The 23,609-nt window shown below is 41.1% G+C and overlaps 2 protein-coding genes across 2 annotated transcripts; one reads left to right on the top strand and one right to left on the bottom strand.

Annotated features, from left to right (window-relative positions):
* Positions 1–13,343: 13,343 nt before the first annotated feature.
* LOC127765144 (protein Asterix) lies at positions 13,344–16,518 on the bottom strand. The gene is made up of 3 exons (XM_052289985.1): positions 16,282–16,518; positions 15,911–16,011; positions 13,344–13,605 (listed from the first exon to the last, which is right to left on the bottom strand). The coding sequence occupies exons 1-3, from the start codon at positions 16,456–16,458 to the stop codon at positions 13,542–13,544; spliced, it is 342 nt and encodes a 113-aa protein (XP_052145945.1). The 5' UTR covers positions 16,459–16,518; the 3' UTR covers positions 13,344–13,541.
* A 146-nt stretch (positions 16,519–16,664) lies between these two features.
* On the top strand, positions 16,665–21,968 carry LOC127767745 (uncharacterized). The gene is made up of 7 exons (XM_052293181.1): positions 16,665–16,844; positions 17,901–19,019; positions 19,188–20,159; positions 20,286–20,334; positions 20,423–20,670; positions 21,162–21,269; positions 21,469–21,968. Exons 2-7 carry the CDS (start codon positions 17,950–17,952, stop codon positions 21,695–21,697), a joined length of 2,676 nt encoding a protein of 891 aa, XP_052149141.1. The 5' UTR covers positions 16,665–16,844; positions 17,901–17,949; the 3' UTR covers positions 21,698–21,968.
* Positions 21,969–23,609: the final 1,641 nt, after the last annotated feature.

The raw sequence follows: 23,609 nt of genomic DNA, 5'->3' as shown, positions 1-23,609 counted from the left end.
TTATTTCAATATAACATTCCTATGTTTTTAATATATAGCAGAAAGTTTCAGAGGTAGGAACCAACTGTAACCATTACTACCTACTCCGTAGAATTTGGTATAAATATCAGGTCCAGACGTGGAAGTCTTAGCCTGTATTCTTCCCTCAGTTTTTCCAACTTATCTCTATCGTTTTTCACGTGCACGATTTATAAATTAGTTTTTCCAACTTATCTCTATCGTTTTTCACGTGCACGATTTATAAATTGTTAAATGGTGTATTTTTTATAAAAAATTTCTATACGAAAGTTGTTTTAAAAAAATAATATTAATTTATCTTTTTTAAAAAATATCAATACTTAATTAATCATGCAATAATACATGCTTCGTTTTGTGTGCCGGGAGAAGGGGTTTCCAACCCACACCTCCTCCCGAACACCGCCTTAGTGGGGTGGGCAATAAAGACCACTACAAATTATATAGTAATATATTTCATGGAAGAAAGATTATACTGTGTAATTCTTAAAAAAAAAACTTATGACCAAATAAATAGGTCATCGTCCGGGATATATAGCTGAGGATGTGCATGATTTTGTATCATATTTTTCGAAGTCCTTGCTAAAGCTAGGTACTTGATTTTGGTTTGCAAAAATCTCCTATTGGTGGACTTGCTATTTCTTCCGCATTGACTTTGACTTCTTGGTATTTCTAGTTTCTTGGCAGCTGTGGAAGAAGCAAAACTTCGGGGTTTTTGACTCTGCGCTCGCTTCTATCCCAGTGGTTATGGAATCCATCCGCTCGGAGGGTTAGCTGTGGTCTTTAGCTGGCGTTGCTGTTTTTGGGGATTTATTTCTTGGGAGTGTAGTGTGGCTCTGCCCCTTCCCGCTGTTTGGAGTTGCTTTTTTAACCGTCATAGTATTTTCCTAGCTTCAGATTTTTTATTTTGCCTTTTCTCCCCCTCTTCCCTTGGCATAAGCCAGTGTAGCAAATTGCGTTGTGTAACAAAAAAAAAAACTCTTTTCCTTCTAATATGTTGACGTGCAATCCTTTTACGCATTCGCCAAAAAGACTTGCTATTTCTTCACAAGGCGGCTACCAAATTAGAAGTGCAGTACTATCGGGAATGCTCTAACTCGGGCGACCGGCGTGGGGGGAGCCGGATCGGGTGCTCCCGCGCCCCTCCCACCACGCGCTGCATGCAGGCCCTGGGCCCCACCGCGCCTCTGTTCCTATATGCCATTGCAACAAATCACCCACATATTTTGGAACCCCTCTATTAAGAGGATTTGGTTTATTTTTGTTCCATAAAAAATGTTTCACCTAGTGTACTCACAATGTTTCACTATGTATAGATCTAATGTTGCAGTTAACTGAAATATTCCATCGCAACAAAAAAACCCCCACATATTTTGGAAACCCTATATTAAGGGAATTCGTTTTATTTTTTATTCCACCGAAAAATATTTCACCTAGTGTACTCACAATGTTTCACTATGTATAGATCTAATGTTGCAGAGAACTGAAATATTCAATTGCAACAAAAAACCCACATATTTTGGAAACCCCCCTATTAAGGGAATACGTTTTATTTTTTATTCCACCGAAAAATGTTTCACCTAGTGTACTTATAATGTTTCACTATGTATGGATCAAATATTGCAGTGAACTGAAACATTCTTTCGCTATTTGCTGAAACATTGTTTTTATATAAGGTGAAACAACACCCGATTTAAACGAGTGAAACATTTTCGATCTACTTAGTGAAACAATTCCGATATACCTGGTGGAAAATCGTGCAACATTTAAAATAATTCAATAATAAGCTAAAAAAAATTTCGCTGGAATATATCTATGTGTGGTCTTATTTTGAAGATTTAATTGCAACGAATTTAATGGTGCAATTGGATTATGATTTGGATAAGTAATTTAAGAGAAAAATCAGTTTAAAGTAGTTTTGCACGTAAATCGGGCGCTGCTGTTGACGATTTTTCTCCAACCGATCGGGTGCCCGACCTATAGACTCATCCCAGTACTATTCCCGAAAAATGCCCGGTAATTAATTAAAGGACCAAACAATTGTTCGATCAGAAATTAATGACTACACAAACACGCCCCAAAGAGAGACATCCAGGGATTTTCCGGCTACCTTCATAAGGTGATGGGTTAACCGACCCGAGTTCATTGTTTTATCTCTTTTATTTACTAGAAAAAATACACATGCGTTACAACGTATGAAAAGCTACTTTAATCTTGTTATTGTTATACGATTTAGCTAAGGTGAAATTCACTGTGGGAATTTATTTGGATATATACTGTTTTAGAAAATCATGAGCTTCAATTAGGAATTTTAGTAGTCCGATCGTCTCAAGTTAATATGCGAGTTGTTTTAAAGAAATTTCTTATACGACTCCTTCCGTATTTCCAAAAGCGAACGAACCTAATAACTGATTCAAATACGAATATGTATTTCCAAAAGCAAATGAACTTAAAAAACGACTCTGTCGGAGAATGAACTCCTCCATTAGAGAACCGTGAGGCCCTCCTTTGTGAGTTCGGCCGGAGGCAGCGGGTGAGATTCGAGGGCTTGGTGAGCGAAACTGTGTGATCTTGAGGGCGTTCAATCCCCCAAGGACGATGAGACAAAAGGGGTTTATACAGGTTCGGGCCGCTGAGAAGCGTAATACCCTACTCCTGTATTTGGGATTATGGTAGAGTATTACAAGGGTTCCTAAACTCCGGAGAGCACTCTCGCCCTTCTTCTCCTAGAGTTCAGGCCTACTGAGTGTCGTCCTCCCTTTTCTCGGTGGGCAAGGTCCTCCTTTTATAGTTCAAGGGGATACCACATAGGCCCAACAACTTAACTTCCTCGAGAAGTATTACCATCTTTGCATTAAATGCATGTCTTGTTCCTTAACTTGGAAGCCGCATACACGTCGCCTCGGTCGTGGGGCCTACCACATCATGTTGCCTGACACGGGGGGCGCCCATGTCATTCACCATTTAATGGGTAAGACTTATGGGCTCCTATTACACCGGGAAACGGGAGCCTAGCTTTGATCAGAGCTGGAGGACCGACTCCGGCTGGGATAAGAGGATGAGAACCTCTCACCATCATTATTTGATGGGACATGTCAGGCTGCACGCCGCCTGACACACGAGCAGCGCACAAGCGCACTAGCCAGTCCCATCGGTCATTCGACCGGTCACAGACCGGTTGAGTACACTGCACGCTGCATTAAATGCTGCATGGCGCGACTGCTCGAGTCGCCATAAATGCGGGTAGGTGGGCACTTGTACGTGGTGACCTAGAGAGAGGGTCGGGGGAGCCCGACCCCTAGTCACGGGAGGGGGCCGCCGCCGCCCGACCTCGGGCCCGATCCCCCCTCGGGGGAGGGCCACGTGGCGCCTGGGGCAGCCTTCTCCCTCTAGTCTTGGCCAGGGAGTGGCCGCCACCCCACCTCAGGCCTGACTCCCCTTGGGGGAGGGCCACGTGGCATTGGGGGGCAGCCTCCTCCCTCTAAACATGATACCCCGGGCCCATATCACCGACAGTAGCCCCCGGCGTTAGCCCTGGCTAAAACCTTTCCCAGGTGGTTAGGGTTGACGCCAATCTGCTAGTCAGTTGACATGCGGGCCCGATCTTCTGTCCTATCATTCTAGGAGTTGGGCGGTGGGAGTTTAGTCACGTTCATACGTCGCCTTAACTTCCCACTTTCCTCCCGGTCTCCGAGGCGCTGCGGGCTCGGGAGTTTAGCCCGTACCTTAGGTCATGAACTTATTTCCTGTATATACTCAGCAAATGTTGTTAGACTCTCTCTGGCCCGTGACCTTACGCCGCGTACCTCGCTTGCCCCTGCCTCTTGTTAACCTCTGTTCGTGTTCTACTTCATCTATTCAAACGATTCTTTTTGCGTGAGCGTGGGGACTGAACTTTCCATAGTCAACAATCTTTACCCGCGATCAAACCAGGCTGGGCGCCGTAGCCAGCCGGCGGGGCCAAAGCTAGCTGCTACGGAAGAGCCAGCACATGGGGCCCCGGGCGTCGGCGGCGACCAGAGCTCGACGCAGGGCTAGGATAGAGCTAGGAATCGTAGCCCCCACACGTCTAGCAAAGAATCGTTTGAATGGATGAGGTGAATACAAACTTTTTGTTACCAAGGGAGGCAAGCCAGCGCGCGACACGTGGGTACCGCGGGACCGTGAGGAAGAGATGGGCGAGAGATAAACATAAGCAATAATAATTCTATGCAAACGATCATCTTTGCACGAGTGCGAGGACTAAATTTTCCATAGCCAACAATCTTCACCCACGATGAAGCCAAGCTGGGCGCTGTAGCCAGCCGACGGGGCCAAAGCCAGCCACTACGGAAGAGCCAGCATAGGGGGTCCCAGACATCGACGGTGCCCAGAGCTCGACGCAGGGCTAGGATAGAGCTAGGAATCGTAGCCCCCACACTTTTAGCAAAGAATCGTTTGTATGAATGAAGCAAACACAAACCTTACTTGCATGTCGCGACCTTTCAAACCTTTAGCTTGAAGAGGGCCTCCCTCCATGGGTCCCTAACCACTTTGGGAAGCCTGCGACCACTTAGCAAACGAGGTCAAGTTCCCACAAGCCTGTGTCCCCACGCTACACATTCTGTTTGATCTTTCCTTTCGGTGGCCTCATTCCAATATCTCTCCCTTCTACACGGACGACTACTTTCGTCCGAGTGTGAGAGCCGAAAAACTCTAGAGCCAGCGATCCCCGTCCACAGTTGAGCCAGGCCGGGCACCGTAGCCAACCAGCGGGACCAAAGTTAGCCGCTACGGAAGAGCCAGCACATGGGATCCTGGGCTTCGACGGCACCCGGCGCTCAACTTAAGGCTAGAATAGGGCTAGAAAACTTAGCCCCCACACCTAGCGAGGAAACGTTCATGTAGATGGGAGCGAGGTTGGGCTTTTACCACCGAGGGAGCAAACAAATGCGCAACACGCGAGCGTCACAGGGCCATGAGAAAAGAACGGGGGAAAATAAATATAAGACTTCAAGCTGTATTAAGCTGATGAATTGAAAAATTGAAAATACTTGAAGCTTGAAAGGACGATTAGTTGAGCTGGGCCGAGCATCGTAGCCAGCCGGCGGGACCAAAACTAGCCGCTACGGAAGAGCCAGCACAGGGGGTCCCGGGCTTCGACGGCACCCGGAGCTCAACTGCAAGAGTCCTCCTAGGAGTAGACCGAGGCAGGTGGCAGGTTCATGAGCGATCCCCGCGCTTGGCCCTGAAGGGCCATGGGGAAGAAACTCGCCTTGACCCGGTCGTCACCCCACGCCGCCTCTATGATCGTCGTGTGGATCTGGAGGGACTCGGAGGGGTTGACGCTACCGTGGTGGGCCGAAACTTTGGGGGTTATCGGACATTCCGAAGACTCGCCATAAAGACCTGGCCGCCAGCCTTATCCGGTGAAGATGCGGGAGGCCTAGCCTCTTGCCTGGGGTGGCGCGGCACTCCTGAGGAAGCTGCGCCTTCCCTCGCATTGGCGGCGCAACACTTATTGCGCCGGCGCTCGAAAGAACCTCAAAAATCACGAACGCGCCCCCTACCTGGCGCGCCAGATGTCGGAGAATGAACTCCTCCATCAGGGAACCGTGAGGCCCCCCTTTGTGAGTTTGGCCGAGGGCAGCGGGTGAGATTCGAAGGCTTGGTGAGCGAAACTGTGTGATCTTGAGGGCGTTCAATCCCCCAAGGACGATGAGACAAAAGGGGTTTATACAGGTTCGGGCTGCTGAGAAGCGTAATACCCTACTCCTGTGTTTGGGATTATAGTTGAGTGTTACAAGGGTTTCTAAACTCCGGAGAGCACTCTCGCTCTTCTTCTCCTAGAGTTCAGGCCTACTGAGTGTCGTCCTCCCTTTTCTCGGTGGGCAAGGTCCTCCTTTTATAGTTCAAGGGAATACCACATAGGCCCAACAACCTAACTTCCTTGAAAAGTATTACCATCTTTGCATTAAATGCATGTCTTGTTTCTTAACTTGGAAGTCGCATACACGTCGCCTCGGTCGTGGGGCCTACCACACCATGCCGCCTGACACGGGGGGCGCCCATGTCATTCACCATTTAATGGGTGAAGACTTATGGGCTCCTATTACACCGGGAAATGGGAGCCTAGCTTTGACCGGAGCAGGAGGACCGACTCCGGCTAGGATAAGAGGATGAGAACCTCTCACCATCATTATTTGATGGGACATGTCAGGCTACACGCCGCCTGACACACGAGCAGCGCACAGGCGCACTAGCCAGTCCCATCGGTCATTCGACCGGTCACAGACCGGTTGAGTACACTGCACGCCGCATTAAATGCGGCATGGCGCGACCGCTCGGGTCGCCATAAATGCGGGTAGGTGGGCACCTGTACGTGGTGACCTAGAGAGGGGGTCGGGGGAGCCTGACCCCTAGTCACGGGAGGGGGCCGCCGCCGCCCGACCTCGGGCCCGATCCCACCTTGGGGGAGGGCCACGTGGCGCCTAGGGCAGCCTTCTCCCTCTAGTCTCGCCAGGGAGTGGCCGCCACCCCACATCGGGCCTGACTCCCCTTGGGGGAGGGCCACGTGGTATTGGGGGGCAGCCTCCTCCCTCTAAACATGATACCCCGGACCCATATCACCGACAGACTCATACACGGATGACGTACCAAAGTATCGATAAAAATATTTTCAATTTTTATAGTAGTAGAGATAGAGATTTAATATTAGGTTATTTTTTAATATTCACTTTTTCTTAAGACACCCGCGAATGCTGAACAAAACAGGTTGCGATCACACGGGGTGCGTACAATTCTGCGCGTACAATTCCGGCGTATACAATTCCCCCGTGCGCACGGAAAACTGTTGAAAAAAAAAAAACTCGAGAACGACAATAAAATGTTCAATCATGCGCTATATCAACAACTTTCACAGGTCCTTGGTCAACTGCCAAGAAAACTTCAAGAAACTTGTCAGCTGTCGGTCGATATATCTCATCGTTATTACTTCCTCCGTTTCACAATGTAAGTCATTCTAGCATTCTTTATATTTATATTTATATTAATAAATATAGATAGATATATATGTCTAGATTCATTAACATCAATATAAATATAGAAAATGCTAGAATTATTTACATTGTGAAACGGAGGGAGTAGTTTTTTTCACATCGGTGCTTCAGGCTTTCAATGAAAATATGGGGAAGATCCTACAGCTGGACAGCTGGTACTTGGATATATTTTTTAAAAAAACCAAGAAATCAATCAGAGTTGTTTGCCACTTCAGGCAGCAATTTATTCCGAACTCTCGAGCATGCATGAGCTTGAAAGCGACTGTTCCTCCAATAAAATGAAGCAAGTGAAACAAAATCAAGAGCTCAAGGAGCACTGATAAACGTACTTTATGTAGACATTGCTCTAAATTTTATTTTTAGAAAAAATGAAGGAAGAAATCTAGAAGAAAATGACACCCAGAAGACGGGTCTTATTTTTTTAACTTATGCTTATATTTATCAGCCGAAATTTAAAATTTCATTTGAATTTGATTTTTGATTTTTTTTATTATAGTTTATTTTTCAGCATTTACTTTTAGATCATTAAGAACACGTATATAAAAGTTTTATTTCTAAATATTTTTCATTTGAAAATATGTCGTTTCGTTTTTTTCCTCTTCTCAGCCAAACGATGGTGCTGATAGTACCGCACAATTAAATTATTGAGGATATACAATATATATTGTTGTACCCTAGTGATTGAGTAAGTGTATTTCTGTGGAGGCTGCAAGAGTGGGTGGCTAGACCGCTAGCTAGAGGCGGCAAAGCTTATAGCCTTGGGGTATGGCTGATCCGTTGAGTTATGGCTAATAAATTATTTTTTATATAATTATTATATTTAAGTTATTTATGGTTAAAAATTTAGACTGAAAAATAAATTATAAACATTATAAGCTTTAAAATGTAAATTCTGACGAGTGAACAAGCAGACAATAAAAATAATATATATATTTTTTGGCTTACTAGGCACGGGCACTAGCAGAAAGCAGCCTCACACGACATACGTGTCAAGCAACAGTGGCTTAGCACAACGAGGTGATCAACGAGTGTTAGAGCAACCATAATATGACTATAAGAAGAGGTTATAAGGTTTTATGGTGACGATATGCATTGTGGGATAAACAATAAGACATTAAATGTAAAAGATAGCTTTAAATTTGGCTCAACCACAAGGAAAGAAAAAAAATAATGGAGTAAAACTAACATAGCTGATAAAAAGGTGGTAGGATTTTATACCTTTGGAGCCTATCTTAACATATACAAGTATGTCCATTGTCTTAGGTTATACTCTCTCCGTTCCTAAATATTTGACGCCGTTGACTTTTTTAAATATGTTTTACCGTTCATCTTATTCAAAAAAAATTTGTGAATATTATTCAAAAACTTAAATAGTTGTAGTATATTTAACAATTAATGAAATGATAGGAAAAAAATTAATAATTACTTAAATTTTTAAATAAGAAGAATGGTCAAACATATTTAAAAAAGTCAATGACGTCAAATATTTAAGGATGGAGGGAACATTATATCCTAGACTAGTTAGGTTGATTATTTTTAAGACGGAGGAAGTTAAGCATTGTGGCATTGACTATAGAGATAGTGGGATCCACCTTATTATTGCTATCTATGGCCATAAACATCGAGCGTAAGCGTACGTCGCCAGTTAAAAGACAATACAATGTGTCCAGATTCAAACTTAGAGTTTATTTATTTATTTTTTTATAGAGTAGTACTAGTGAATTAAGTCAGGGCCGGTGGTACCACGAGTCCAGTAACTGTTTCTATTGGGTGAGATATCACTATATGTCTATATCAGAGTAATCATATCTGGTTCTGCTCCGTTACTGTAGATCGCACGATTTGTTTTTCTTTCGTTGGGCCATCGTCGGCCAATCAATCTACTCCCTCCATTCCAAAATACAAGAGCAAGTTTAATAGTATAGTCAACTACTAGCTCCAATTCATCTATAGCCAATTTAATAGATTATTCATACAATAGTTACATACTACACTATTAATATCTGGTCCCACCTGTTATACACACACTACGTCTTGGAGTCCGTGCTACAACTGGCTATAAATCTGTAGCCCGTTGCTCTTCTCTCTCCTCATTTAACTTCTTAAAATATATTTGCAGCTGGATTATAGCCTGCTATTGTACCTGCTCTAAGGCATAACCACCCTTAACACAAAAACCAAGAAATAATTATTATCTTTTAGTTTGGATCATTCTAATAAATATAATGCATGCATCCAATAGGATTAGATAACATGTGACTGGGGATTTAAAATAGTAATAATTTAATGGAGAAGATGCCATAACTAATTGTATGCTTGCATGCATATTTTATATTATGGAATATTTAAGAAAAGTGGTTGTGACTTATATTATATGGATGGAGTATCTAATTAACTAATTAACCAGCTCGATCGATCGACATATAGTGCCACTGTGCAGTCTGTACTACGTGTGGAAAATTGCAGCTAATCAGAGACCACATGGTGATTGTGTTATATACGGAAATCGTACTAAACGATCGTTATCATTAATTGATGCTACTATTTCTTATTTTATTTGCTCACAAGTCAAACAAACTGAGAAATGGGTTCAACTTAATCTGATCCATCCTAACCCTTAAATCAAACACATGCTAAAAGAACTAAAGACTAATAAGTGCACGCTCATGTGGACGTTCCTCCGCACGAACACTTTCTCACGCATTATTATAGCTTCATTGGTCGCTAAGAATTGATTATGTGTCAAATGGTTTATTAACATAAAAAAATTAATAGTGAAAATGTTTATATGTATGTGTGTGTGCGCGCGCGTTTAGTGACCTGAAAACTAATTCTGGACAAAAATACATTGAAAAAAAAATCCCTAAAATCAACCTTAAAATAGAAGATGGACCGAGCATTGAGCTTAGAAATTGTTTGGATGGATTCAACGCAAATATGCGACGTGAATAGTACATTGGTGGAGAAACTATCATTGGTCGGTCGACTAAATTTCACAATAGTCCCTGTTGTATTAAAAACCGGGACTAAAAGTATCTTTAGTCCTGGTTTTAAAGCTCCAAGGGTACTTTCCAATCTTTAGTACCGGTTGGTGTTACCAACCGGGACTAAAGATCTATTTGTAGTCCCGGTTGATAACACCAACCGGGAAAAAAGATCGCCATAAACTTTACTCCCGGTTGGTGTTACCAACCGGGACTACAAATAAATCTTTAGTCCCGGTTAGTAACACCAACCGGGAAAAAAGATCGACGCGGAGATCGGAGAGGCCTACGCGATTGGATTGAGGTATCTCCTCCCCTTCTTTAACTCCTCCCTCCTCCTCTCTTCAACCTTATCTCCTCTCCTTTTAACTCTCTCCTCAACCTTATCTATTCCTCTCCTTCTCCTCTCTACACAGCAGCAGTGGGGCGAGGAGATGCCAGGCCGGCGCGAGGGCGATGGGGCGCGGAGGGCGGCGCGGCGCCCGGCGAGGCGGTGGCCGCTGGCGGCGGCCTTTGAGGCGGCAAGGCGTGGATGGCCGGCCGGCCGGCGCAGCGAGGCGGCGCCTAGCAGTTTTTTTTCTTTCTTTCTTTCTTTTTTGAGAATCTGAGCTGAGCTGAGATTGTTGTGAGATATATTTGATTTGTGTGTGATGTGAATATGTGATAGAATTTTGTAGAAGTTGTGATGTAATTTTTTTTAAGATTTTGTGATGTATTTGAGATAATCGATTTGTGGATTTGAAGGCAATTTGAGGATGATTGTTTTGGGATTTTGGGGACAGGATAGGGTTAGGGTGAAATCAATATATTAAAAATAATAAAGAGAAGAAAATAATAAAAAATCAACCGGATCTGCCTCTTTAGTCCTGGTTGGCGTTACCAACCGGGACTAAAGATAAACACCAATCGGGACTAAAAATCAATTTTTACTCCCGGTTATCTCACCCAGAACTAAAGGTAGCGATCTTTAGTCCCGGATTCGTAGTCCCGGTTGGAAAACCGGGACTATATAGGGGTTATGAACCGGGAGTAAAAACCACTTCTCCACTTGTGGTACTTTGTATTTATTGTTTTTATGAAATTTGTCTTCTTTTGTGTGGAAAGTTTTTCAAACATAAGTGCTTAGCCATTTGATCAGAAAGTTAGGCCCTGTTTGATTCAGCTTAGAATTATTATAATATAAATTATTAGGAGTAAGCTAAAACAACAAAGTAGATTATTACGATAGATTATTATAATCTGTAAGCTAGATCGCTATAATCTAATAATCTCCTCTGGAGGAGCTTTTTCCAGATTATTGGATGGCTAAAGACCCACTACCCTTATATGCCTTCAATAATCCAGAGAAACAAACAGCTCACAGCTTATTTTATGTTAGCTTATTATAATCTAGCTTAGAGTAATCTGATTTAATAATCTAGATTATAATAAACTTAAGCTGAAACAAACATGGTCTTGTATGGAGCACTACTGTTCAGTGAAGTAGAGGAACATTTTATTGTTCGGGACCTTTGGGGTAGAATGTTTTGCCTTTTAACAGAAAGTTTCTTTCTTATTCCGTTCTTATTTCATTAGCAGTTTTGACTAAAAATTTATTCACAAATTTGCAAGAAATCCGATGCTTAGTTTTCCTTTTTACCATAAGCTAAATAATCAACTTCCATCCACAACAATCTAGAAGGTCTTTTTTACAGCATGTCCACCTACTTGCAATCTACACGACTAAATAATAATATCCTAGACGTAAAATGGTCATAAAAAAGACCACAATTTTGTATTGTTTATTCTAGCGTTTGATCGTTCGTTTTGTTTTTTAGAAAATATGGTTAGTATTTTTGTTGCTATTATATAATAAAATATAAATAATATTTTATGTGTGACTAATTTTTTAATTCTTTCATAAAATTTTTAAATAAGACGAACGTAAGACAAACGGTCAAACTTTAGACACGGAATCTCACAACTGCACTTAAAATGGTACGAAGGTGGAATGTATTAAATATATATGGTCAAATAGTAATTAAATGACGAAGGGAGTAATATCTTCCCTATAAAATTAGAAGTCTCTGCTTACCCAAAATAGGTTATCGTCGGGGATATAATAAATGAGGACGTGACGATGCACGATTTTGTACGACAAATTCCGAGGCCAAGACTATCGTTTTATTTGAATTTTCTTTTTAAAAAAAATAGTCACACATAAAGTATTATTCATGCTTTATCATCTAATAACAATAAAAGTACTAATTATAAATTTTTTTAAATAAGATAAATGGTTAAACGTTGGATATGAACAACACAAAACTACACTTGTTTTGGAATGAAGGGAGTACTACTTGATTTTGGTTTCCAAAGATCTCCTATCAGCGGGCTTGTTATTACTGCTTAATGCTTCACAAAGTACTAAAAGTCCACTACAACTCCTGAAAATGCCCCGCAATTCAAAGACCAAAAGATTGCCCGTTCAGTAATCAAGGGCTCTTGACAAATTGCATTCACGAAAACGCCCCCAGCGAATGCTGAGTAAAACAGGTTGCGATCACGGGGCGCACAATTTGTCAAGAGCCGTGCGCACGCGAACTGTTGGAAAAAACTCGAGACGACAACAGTGCGTTCAATAATGCGCTACATCACCTTTATCAAACTCACAGCTGCCAAGAAACTCAAGAAAGACAGGCACCACAGACTTGTCAGTTGCCACTTGCCACCCGATATCTTTGATCTCATCATCATTGGCATTTCTTAATACGATGAATCTAGATGTATATTTATCCAGATTCGTTGTCTAAAAAATATTCCAAAGAACACATCTTTTACCCTATCACATATATGCCGATATCAAATTTTGAACCTTAAAACTTAATTTTGAATTTTGAGTTGAGTTGATTTTGAGATTTTTTTCATCACAATTTCTTTTTTAAGATTGCGTTTAAGTTATGAAGAACACATATAGACAGGTTTTAACTATAAATTATTTTATTGCTAATACATCATTTGTCGTATTATTAGTAATTGATTTGGCGTATTATCTATAATTGGCCAACTGATGGCAGCCCAACAACTGATACTTGGATATATTAAGAAATCAATCAGAGTTGTTTGCCACTACATGCAGCAATTTATTCTCGACTCTCGATCATGCATGAGCTTGAAAGCGACTATTCCTCCAATAACATGAAGCAAGTGAAACAAAATCAAGAGCTCAAGGAGCACTGATCAACGTGCTTGATGTAAATTGTAAAATAATTTTTTAAAAAGAGAGAGAGAGAGTGGAAGAAATCTAGAAGCAAATGACACCCAGAAGACGGCCAGAAGAACTACACCAGTACCGCACAATTAAATTATTGAGGATCATACATATTCTTGTCCCCTAATGATTGAGGCAGTGTATTACTGTATTTGCTACATGCTCAGATGAAATTCAGAGATGTGAGCGCGGCCAATAGCTTCTGGAACATAAAAATACAAGTGATACTCTCATACAGTTGCATAGTGTGCATCCTGATTAGCGCTTTGTGCCTGGACGAGGGGGGCCAAGATAGTTCGTCACCAAGCCCATAACTGCAAACCTGGCAATATCACAATTTTGGTGAGTTTCTTCTAGTGAAAGATCTGGTGACATAGAGAAACATTGTAGGAAATCAAAGACCAAAAGTTGGCAGAAGGGAACATAGGGTGTGTTTGGCAGTTGTAAGTGGCTGCTGGCTGCAGCTGCCTTGAACTGCCGCAGCTGCAGTCGCTGCGGTAGCTAGCACAGCTGATCAGCCCCATAAGTCCATCAGGAAATTTATTTTCTTAACAACTTGTTCCTTTCTATTAAAAACATGAAACATTTTTTGGTTGACATAGCATGATATCTGAAATCTACATAAAATTTCTGTGGTCAATAAAGCATTACTCAACGCGATCACGTTGAGGGTATTAGATATTTTATTTGGAGATGACCACTTGAGTAGTTCAGCTTTCTGAAATCTGAAACATACCCCTGATAAAATATTCTTAAATAAAGCAGAACGACAGAATGCACAACATGGGAAGGTGGTATATAGACCCCTTCCAAATTGTAGATATATCTAGTTGATTTGACAGCTTCTGTATTCTTAGTGTTGTTTTCATAGTGCAGTAATAGACCAACCTTGTAACTTTGTTTTTAACACCACCAATTAACCAAGCATATCACCTATGACTATACCTATGTCAAATTTGAGCAATAATAAGTTTAATAGGTACGCAAAGTTAGATTATTTCAACTGTGCCGAAGAAGTACGCAAGTCCCAAAAGAAGGCAGGTAAGGTTTAAGAAGAATCCTCGACAAATAAACTTTCATCATAAAAAATCCTTTCAACTAATAGAATTTCATTCCTCTGCACTAGAGAGAAACATTATTTGAATTATTGTTTGATAAGCAATGGTATCTCATTGAATATGGTTAGAAACTTAGAGTGTTAATTATTGAGTGAATCAGCTAAGTAGCTACTCCCTTCGTTTCAAGTTATAAGACGTTTTGACTTTGGTCAAAGTCAAATTACTTCAAGTTTGACTAAGTTTATAGACAAATATAGTAATATTTATAATATCAAATTAGTTTCATTAAATTGATAATTGAATATATTTTCATAATAAATTTGTCTTGGGTTGAAATATTTTTATTTTTTTCTACAAACTTAGTCAAACTTGAAGCAATTTGACTTTGACCAAAGTCAAAACGTCTTATAACCTGAAACTGAGGTAGTAACATCTAAGGAGTGTTCTAATCAGCTTATGTCTTTATGGATTATGGGCACCACAGTTCACAAACTACGATTTTTCTACATCAGCATTGTGTAAATAACTTGTTCTGAGCTATTATATTCATTAGGTTTATAATATTTATTATTTAATTTATCCCTATAGGCAAGGTGGAGACCACAGATCAAGAGACTGGGGATTGGATGAAATTGTCACAGAAGAGGGACAAAAGAAGATGTTGGCTGTTTTATTAATTTCCTGCTTTATCCTGTGTTTGATCCAGTAGTTCAAGACAAGTTGGTTGTAGTGGTGTTTGTCGGAGTGTTGTCATGTCTTTTATCCTTTGCTGCTCTAGCTACTTAAACTCTGTTAAGACTTTTGTCATCTCATTTCGGTAATGAAATGGAGAGTTCTTGCTCTCTTTCTCAAAAAATAAAAATAATCCCTATAAGCAATTTCCATAATCTGTCCAATCATCATCTAGAATGCTCACGAAGTTTAAAATTAGTTCCCCAGTGCTTATTACCTTACTTCTCATTCACCACATTAATAAAGTACCAAACTAGCATTACAATTTACAAACTCCAAGTCAGGGCAGCTATGCACAAAGAGTGGAAAATGATGGGAATAGCTAATCATGTACGTTATAATGACTACACCTATGAGAAATGGCATTCACAATACAAGATGGGTGTATAATTTCCACTTGGGTCAAGCTGATAATCGTTCCTTTCCAATGCAAAGACAGTACATCCCATAAATTTATCATTGTGAACAGACATTCAGATCATACAACGCGAAACCAGAGCACATAAAAGTACTAAGGGTGTGTTTAGTTCACGCTAAAATTGGAAGTTTGGTTGAAATTGGAACGATGTGACAGAAAAGTTGGAAGTTTGTGTATGTAGGAAAGTTTTGATGTGATGGAAAAGTTGGAAGTTTGAAGAAAAACTTTGGATCTAAACTCAGCCTAAATAAGTTGATGACTATAAATATTTTGGTTAACTTCTAGTTTAATTAATACAGACCATCAAATTGTCTTACTGCCAAAGCATATGTTGCTGCATGTTCCTCTAGATTTGAAATTCGAGTAGTATTTCCTAGTGGTTAAACAATGCATAAAGTAAATACGTGAAGGGAACTCACATGAAAGCCATGGATAGCTGCTTGAGATCATTCTCGAAATTCTTCATGTTCACCAGAGACTGCGCGCAGAAGATGATAGCGATCCACGAGCACACCTTGTACTGCAAACAAACAGGTTGCAAGCCGATTTTAAACAAAGCCAACAATGACCCAGCGAAATAACAATACATCAGAACATCGCCACCACCGATTACTTAGCAACCCGCAATTCACAAAGCGTGGGGGATACAGATCTAGCAGCCTCTCGCGCAGATCCATCTAAACTCAGATCGGAGCCCGAGCATGAGCAAAGAAGACGGGGAGCGTAGGTCGGGAGCGACGAGTAGTGGAAGGCGTGGTGCTTGCTCTGAGATCGAATCGAGATACCGTACCCGGAGCATGACGCCGAGGACGCCGAAGACGACGGCGAGGAACCCCGCGTAGTCGATGGGCAGGTCCTGCGGCGACAGCTTCGGCGGCGTGTACTGCCTCGCCGTCGACGGCTGCCGCGGGTCGTTCACCCCCGCACCCCCGCCGCCGCCGCCGCCCGACGACGTCGCCTCCTTCATCTCCTCTCCTCTCCCCTCCCCGATTCGAAACAAAACGAGAGTAGAAAGAAACTGGAGGAAGAAGATGAGGAGGAAAAAAAAAAAAGAAGAGTAGTTAATTGGATTGGGCCGGGCCCACTGGCCCACGACTAGGGCCCACCGCTTCGGTCCGAGCACTGAAAAGTCAAAGCGGCGCACGAGTCGGCTTCCTCCAGTTTCACACTGTTTCGTCCGTCCCCTCTGCTGCTTCTTTTTTTTGTCGCCCACTCCTCTCTCTCTCTCTCGCTCTCTGGCTCGCGAGCTCCAAAACCCTAACTCCCTGAGCTAGCCGCGGCGCGGAGGGGGAAGCCGGGGAGGTCGGAGCAGCGCCGGCGCGGTGCCTCATCGCCGCCGCCGCGGTCTATTCGGTATGCGCCCCCGCGATTGCTGGCTCCAGCTCGCTTGCACGCACGCTCGTTTTTTGGTAGCTTAGCTTTGGCTGTTTAAGCGGTTGAGCTGAGCTGCGAATTTTAAGTGGGGTTTCTAGTGCTAAGCTTCTAATTGCACTGTGTGCGCGTGTATTTGTGATTAGCTCAAGTAGTTTTGGGGTTTAATTAGATTCGTATTGAGCTTGGGGTTTTGGGGGTTTTGGTATTACTGTGTGTTAAGACATTACCTGTTGCTTGGTGGTATACCGCATTCAGTTCTTGCAGTACTGTAGTAGCTTCGAGAGGTCCGCTCTAAATCTCTTTTTGACCTGCTGCTAGCTAACTGGCTACAAGCGTGGAGGTTCACCGGCAATTATACTCGATCACGATCCATGGTTTTTGAAGGACTGTCCTTACCATTGCCCTGTTAAGATGTTGAATGTTACTAGCTTACTAGTTACTGTACATTGTTTGATATAATTTGATTGTTGAATGCGATTGTAGTTGGTCCAAACTTTGTGATTAAGATGTAGTTGGCATGTGGTGCATGCCTTGAAGAGACGTACCTTAGTGTTTATTGGCATCCCGCATGGTACACAAGTCAAGCAGTTACTCAATGTTAGTAAATTGAAGGGGAGACATATTAAGTGATCACTGTTTTAAGGGTGTCAGATAGCTGTGCATCCTCATTTCTCTTCTCTTCAATTAAGATGTACCTCATCCTTAATTTTTCTAACAGTGGGTACACACTTTAGGCTGTAAGATGCATTACTATTAACTGTTGGGTTGCCACGCTACACATGCTCATTGGCTAGTTATTTGAAAAATAAAAAAGAACTTCACCAGTCAAATTGTGCTGTAGGCATAGTTAAATCTTAAAATGATTACATCATGATAGTACTTGATAGGACTGTAAGCCCAACTCAATACCCTGTGTCACTCACTCATCATGTTTCTGAAGGGAGTACTCTTACCCATTAGCAATGTTAGGCTATGATACAGTTTTATCAATTACTATAGCATGCTGACTAAAAGTACTACTTTTTCACGTTTCAGGGGACCAGTGAATTTCTTATTGCAGTCCTGGTATGGTGAGTGCACCAAAATGTTGGCAAAAGTAAATGAATCTGGTATAAAAGATACGTCAGTCAACCGCAGTACGTCTGGTTTTCAACAAGATGCTAATTATGAATTCTCAAACCGAGCTTTACAACATGGATATTCAGTTCCCGGACCAGTCTTTGAAGAAAAATCTTTTTCAGCGGCCCAAGAGTTTGTTCAGAATAGTCACCAATTTGACCACTTCTTGAGACCTTTTCGGCCTGGACAATGTGAAGGAATGCAGATGCCAAATGATAGCCTAGACATCACCCAACGCAGCATTCTTTCTAATGCATCGTGTCTTGATCATGCAGAAGAAATAACTTCATATGATACTGATGGTTATGACGATAGAACAATCTCATTTGGAAGTAGCTGTAGCACAATACCTGCAAGTTATCCATATATTAGCCCTTTGCAAAGAAATCACCTCATTTCAGACACACGGGACTGTACTTGGACTGCTCTTATGCAAGAATCTCTGGAAGCGTCTAACAGTAACAATGGACTCAATGAAGATTGCAGTGACTTGACTTTCAGTAATACAGAATTTTCAGGTGGGAATAAAATGCAAAATCAAGTTGTCTGGGACAATGGCTGCCTAACAAGTCCATCTTTTACCTCAAATTTTTTGCCTTTCCCTGGAGATGCTGAGTCCGCATTCACAAGTGCCAGCACTGTTTGTAACTTACAAAATTTTGTTGATCTCCCACATGATATGAATAATAACGAGCAAGACAAACCATCTTCTGAGCTCAGAGCGCCCCAACAGAAAGGGGCAACAAGAAGCCATATTTGTCAACATCGAGATGAAATGCATTCTGCTGAATGGGGAACATATCCTGGTAATGAAGACTCTGATTTGATGCCAGCTGCACAGGATAAGCAGAATAAAGTATTGCATGCACAGTTCAATTCATCTGTTATTAATATAGATGGATCTGCGGGTAGTGGCATGGAAAAGCTACATGGCCTGTATGAATGTGAAGAGCAAATGGAAATTGATTCACTTCTTAATTCATTCAGTGCACCAAGTGATGCTTTTTCACAATCATATGAAATATTCCAGAAAAGGTAAACCTGATTGTAATCTCATTATATCATTGCTGTAATAAATTCACTATTTCATTTCCAGTCTAAAGTTGAAATCTGCTTGCATAGAATTAGTATTGTTGTTCTAAAATTATGCACTCTGTATTCTGCATCTTGAACTTCTGTTAAACCAAATTTAATGAAATGCAGTGAAAGTTTTGTTGGTCTTGACAAAAAGGTTAAATTAGAGGAAAGTGTTTCTGCCACATGCTTCAGCAATACCGTTCCTTGTATGCAAGCTGGGGCTCCTGAGTCAGCTATATCTGATGGATCTTCTTGTCATCAACAGTATAATTCTACTTCTCAAGTAACTGATTTATTTTACACTTCAGCATCTCAATGGGCAACAACGTCAAGTTCTGTTTTGCCTTTACCTTTTTGTGGGTCCAATCCAGTGAGTTGCCTGGGGGCAAATGGTGAAGATCACTTGCTTACCGATGACCATACTTTACTGCATGAGCAACGAAGGGCTGTTTGTGGTACTAGCTATGATTTGACTGATAATGTTGCTAATCCTGTTCTTGAGTTCACAAATATTTTGGATGGTCAATCTAGTCTCAACAAAACATATATATCCCATGATGGATTAGTGGCAACCAATGGTGTATGGAAAGGACACCGTGACGTGATGGAAAATCACCCACTCGGAGTATATTCTTCAAGCCATGCCAGGCATCCACAAATGGAGCTGCCCATGACACGTACTTCTCATGTTCTACTGCCTCCTCCAAACCTGTCCAACAACCCCAACTCATCATTTGTCAGAGGAACAGAGCTTAAGAAGGCCGAGCTAATGGGAGCATACAGCACTACAGAGAATTACTTGGATCTTGATAATTCTGAAAGGAAGGGCATCATCTGCCCTAAATCTTCTGAACAAAATGTTGCCGAGAATATTTGTAATAAAGCAGCTGAATACCAATGTAATGATTATAGCCAAATTGTTTGTAATCAGCAAACAGTTCTACTCCCACTGAATAAAGCTTCACATTTCGGTGGTTTGCCAACGAAGAAGTTTGATGGTAAGCTGGTTTCACGGCAAAAAAAGCGGAAAAGGGCAACAAGTCTTCTATCGTGGCATGCACAAGTAATGTCTGGTTGTAGCAAGACACATCATACAAGGTGATGATTTTGGATTAGAAAAACCCTAAATCCCTAATATGAATATACTACAAATATTCCTTTGCTTTTCAGTGGAGTTTGCTTTTGTTGACAGATGGGCTAATAATTACTGTAATATTTCTGCAGAAAACCTGAGTTGGATTGGGCTCATGCTACCAGGAGATTGGTTGAGAAGGTTGTACATTTTTTTCAAGTTGTATAAGAACCCTTTCTATTGTACTGTATCATTTTACTTGGACTGACGAGCTTATTATCCACACCAGGTAGATGCTGAAAATATGAAGACGAAAAATAGCACATTTGTGTCTCAAGCTCAGAAAAGACTTGCTTTGACAACTAAGCTGATGCAGTACATACTTCCTGTTCTGCCAGATAGACTTCTTGCAGCAAATGCTATTGATTCCTGTGAAACCATTGTATACCGCACTTCTCGACTGGCCCTTCCTGACGCATTTAACCCAGCTATATCTTCTGTCAGTGATGCAAATAACTTCATACCAACTGAGAGCATGTAAGGTTTTTGTTTGAATTTTTTATCCCTGTTTTAGCTTAAGATCTACAATTCAAAATGATAGTTTTAACAAAATAAGATAAAAAATCTAGATAAGTAAGGAATCCTAATGTAGTCCATCAGGTTATAATTACTTCTTCCAGTCACAGATACCTGTTGTTTTGGACATACCATTGGTCAAAACTTTCATATTTTTTGAGTTTTATATCTTTTCAAATATTTAGAATGTATATGTGTGAAATCATATGGTTAGGTTCATCTCAAAAAGTACTTCCATAATACATTTTTTTTAGATTTTACAAATATATATTAAATGGAAATCATTGATCAGTATTGCATTTTGGACACCATGCCCATGTCAAAAATGACATGTCTGACCAGGAGTATATATATGTCATAACCAGCTGTACGTTTATTGCTACTATCCATAAACATTGGCACTACTCCCATCTTGCATTGATATCGAGAATTTTCTTGTGGTATTTGGCCAGGCCACAGAATCAGACTAGCACTTCTGAAAAGGAAGACGATAAACTTGTACCTGAAGTTCTGGAAACATTCACCATGAGGTTTGATGAGCTGCAAAATTCCTTCTCAAGGTGCGGATTTTTTTTCCCAAGACTGGCAGTCTTGTCAATGTTAATGTTGTCATACATCTTGACCAGCTATAGACCTTTGCCCCACTTTAGACAGCACCAAAGTTGTATTGCCAATTTCTGGCATAATATCCTCTAGTTTTCAGCACCTTGCACTGCCAGAATTGCAAATAGGCCTTCACTGTGTATTTGTGTATTTCAGAGCTGAGAGGGCAACCACGTTTCAAGATTTGGCAACCGAGACACGGGATTTGGAGCGGTGGTCCATTCTCCACCATTTTATAAAGTTGCATAAATACTCTAGATTGCATGAGGATGATGTCTCGAATACTAGACCCAAACCCTGCAGATCAACCATCCGGAAGCATGCTGGGCCTGATCAATTGCCAGTGGACTTTCTGAATAGTGTTCGTTGTCGCCTCCTGAACTAGAATTGGTCAGTTACTAACAATTCTAGCCCCTGTTTTGCCCTGTCCTCCGCAGCCCGTGCATGTTGTAAAGCCGGGCTGTTCAGGAGCATATATTAACCATAGCATGTACTACGGCCCCCTTCTCCTGCTAGGAGATTATATATATCTTGATTCTTGTATATTCTGGAACTAGACGCGGGAGCTGTGTTGATGCCCTTTTGCGAACAGCTACAGTATGCTTACTAAACGAAATTAACACTGGTACTGAAAGCAATATCTACTAGCTTCAAGATGTTCTTTTTCGTCCTGTTCTCTTTACACTTGAGATAATGGTCTGTCCACCGGGGAGCCATGGTGGGAATTATCCAATTTTCATGTCTACATATTTGTACAGGTACAAATGTTTTACCCAGGATTTCGATTGCTGACCCTTAAGCATTTCCCGTACCTTTTTTTATTTTTAAAGATAACTAGTGTGTGCGCATGTGTTTCATTGTAGTTATGTAGAGGCGGAGAGTGTTCTAAGTGTGGTATATCACCTTGATATAATTGATTGAGTTTAATAAAGTTTCTATTATTTAAAAAAAGTTGGAAATGTTATGATATTGTCGAGATGCAAATTATTTTCTATAATTTTGTAAAGGGCACGAGTATAAAAGCTAAAATGGGTGAAAACTGTACTAATTTAAAACTCCATTGAACTTGATAGGATGGATCAGCCAATTATGTATCTTTGGTTGATGTTTAGCACCCGATTGGAATTCGGTAAAAGTTCTCTCATAGTTTCTGAATTAAGGGTGAGTTTGAGGAGAGGGGGATTGAGAAGGTTGGGAAGATACGTAAAACGAGGTGAGCCATTAGCGCATGATTAATTGAGTATTAACTATTTTAAATTTTAAAAATAGATTAATATGATTTTTTAAAGCAACTTTCCTATAGAAAATTTTTATAAAAAATACACCGTTTAGTAGTTTGGGAAGCATGCGTGCGGAATACGATATCCTTTTCTCACCTAATCTCCCAGAAATCATGACAAAGAACGCAGCGTAAATGTTTTTCATGGACATTTTGCTCACCAAATAGAGCCTCGGTATAGTTCTTTAGCATATAATAAGTAAAATGGGAATTGATTAATTTATCATAAACTGGTTTTGAAACAAGCACTAACTTTTACTTCTAGTTTTGTCGTTTCCATTTGCAGCAGTCATTTACACCCGCTAGCTGGAGCTTTATGTGTTGATGACTTGATGTTAGCTGCTGAATGGATGTTTACATGGCTATATGAACTTGAAGCACAATGCCTAAACCAGTGACGGAGCCAGCGGTGACATCGGCCCTAGACAGATGGCCTTGTTTGGATCCTTCGGGTTATTAAATAGTCCTCCAGAATCTTACTATTTAAGAGTATTAAACGTAGATTACTGACAAAATCAATTCCATAACCCTTAGGCTATTTTGCGAGACGAATCTAACGAGGTATATTAATCTATAATTAGCGGATGATTACTGTTGCATAACTATAGCAAATCATGGATTAATATATTTCGTTAGATTCGTATCACAAAATAGCCTAGGGGTTATAGAATAGGTTTTGTCAGTAATCTACGTTTAATACACCTAAATAGCAATATTCCGGAGGGCTATTTAATAGCCTGAAGCATCCAAACAGAGCCGATGAAGAGCATTTTTAGATCAGTGTTCACGGATGTTTCACCGATCAACGGTGACAGTAGCAACTGATAACGCTAGTGGCGGAATCTCGGGACTACTTCCAATTAGGGGGAATTTAACTATTTGCTACTTTAAGGTTTGGCAATTATCCAAATGCCCTTCTTAGACCCTGTTTAGATGGGACTAAAACTTTTAAGTCCCTATCACATCGGATGTTTGGACACTAATTATAAATATTAAACGCAGACTATTAATAAAACCC

The sequence above is a fragment of the Oryza glaberrima genome, chromosome 3 (genome assembly GCF_000147395.1).
Source record: "Oryza glaberrima chromosome 3, OglaRS2, whole genome shotgun sequence".
Taxonomy (NCBI): Eukaryota; Viridiplantae; Streptophyta; class Magnoliopsida; order Poales; family Poaceae; genus Oryza; species Oryza glaberrima.
This window is presented reverse-complemented; position numbering and strand designations above follow the sequence as displayed.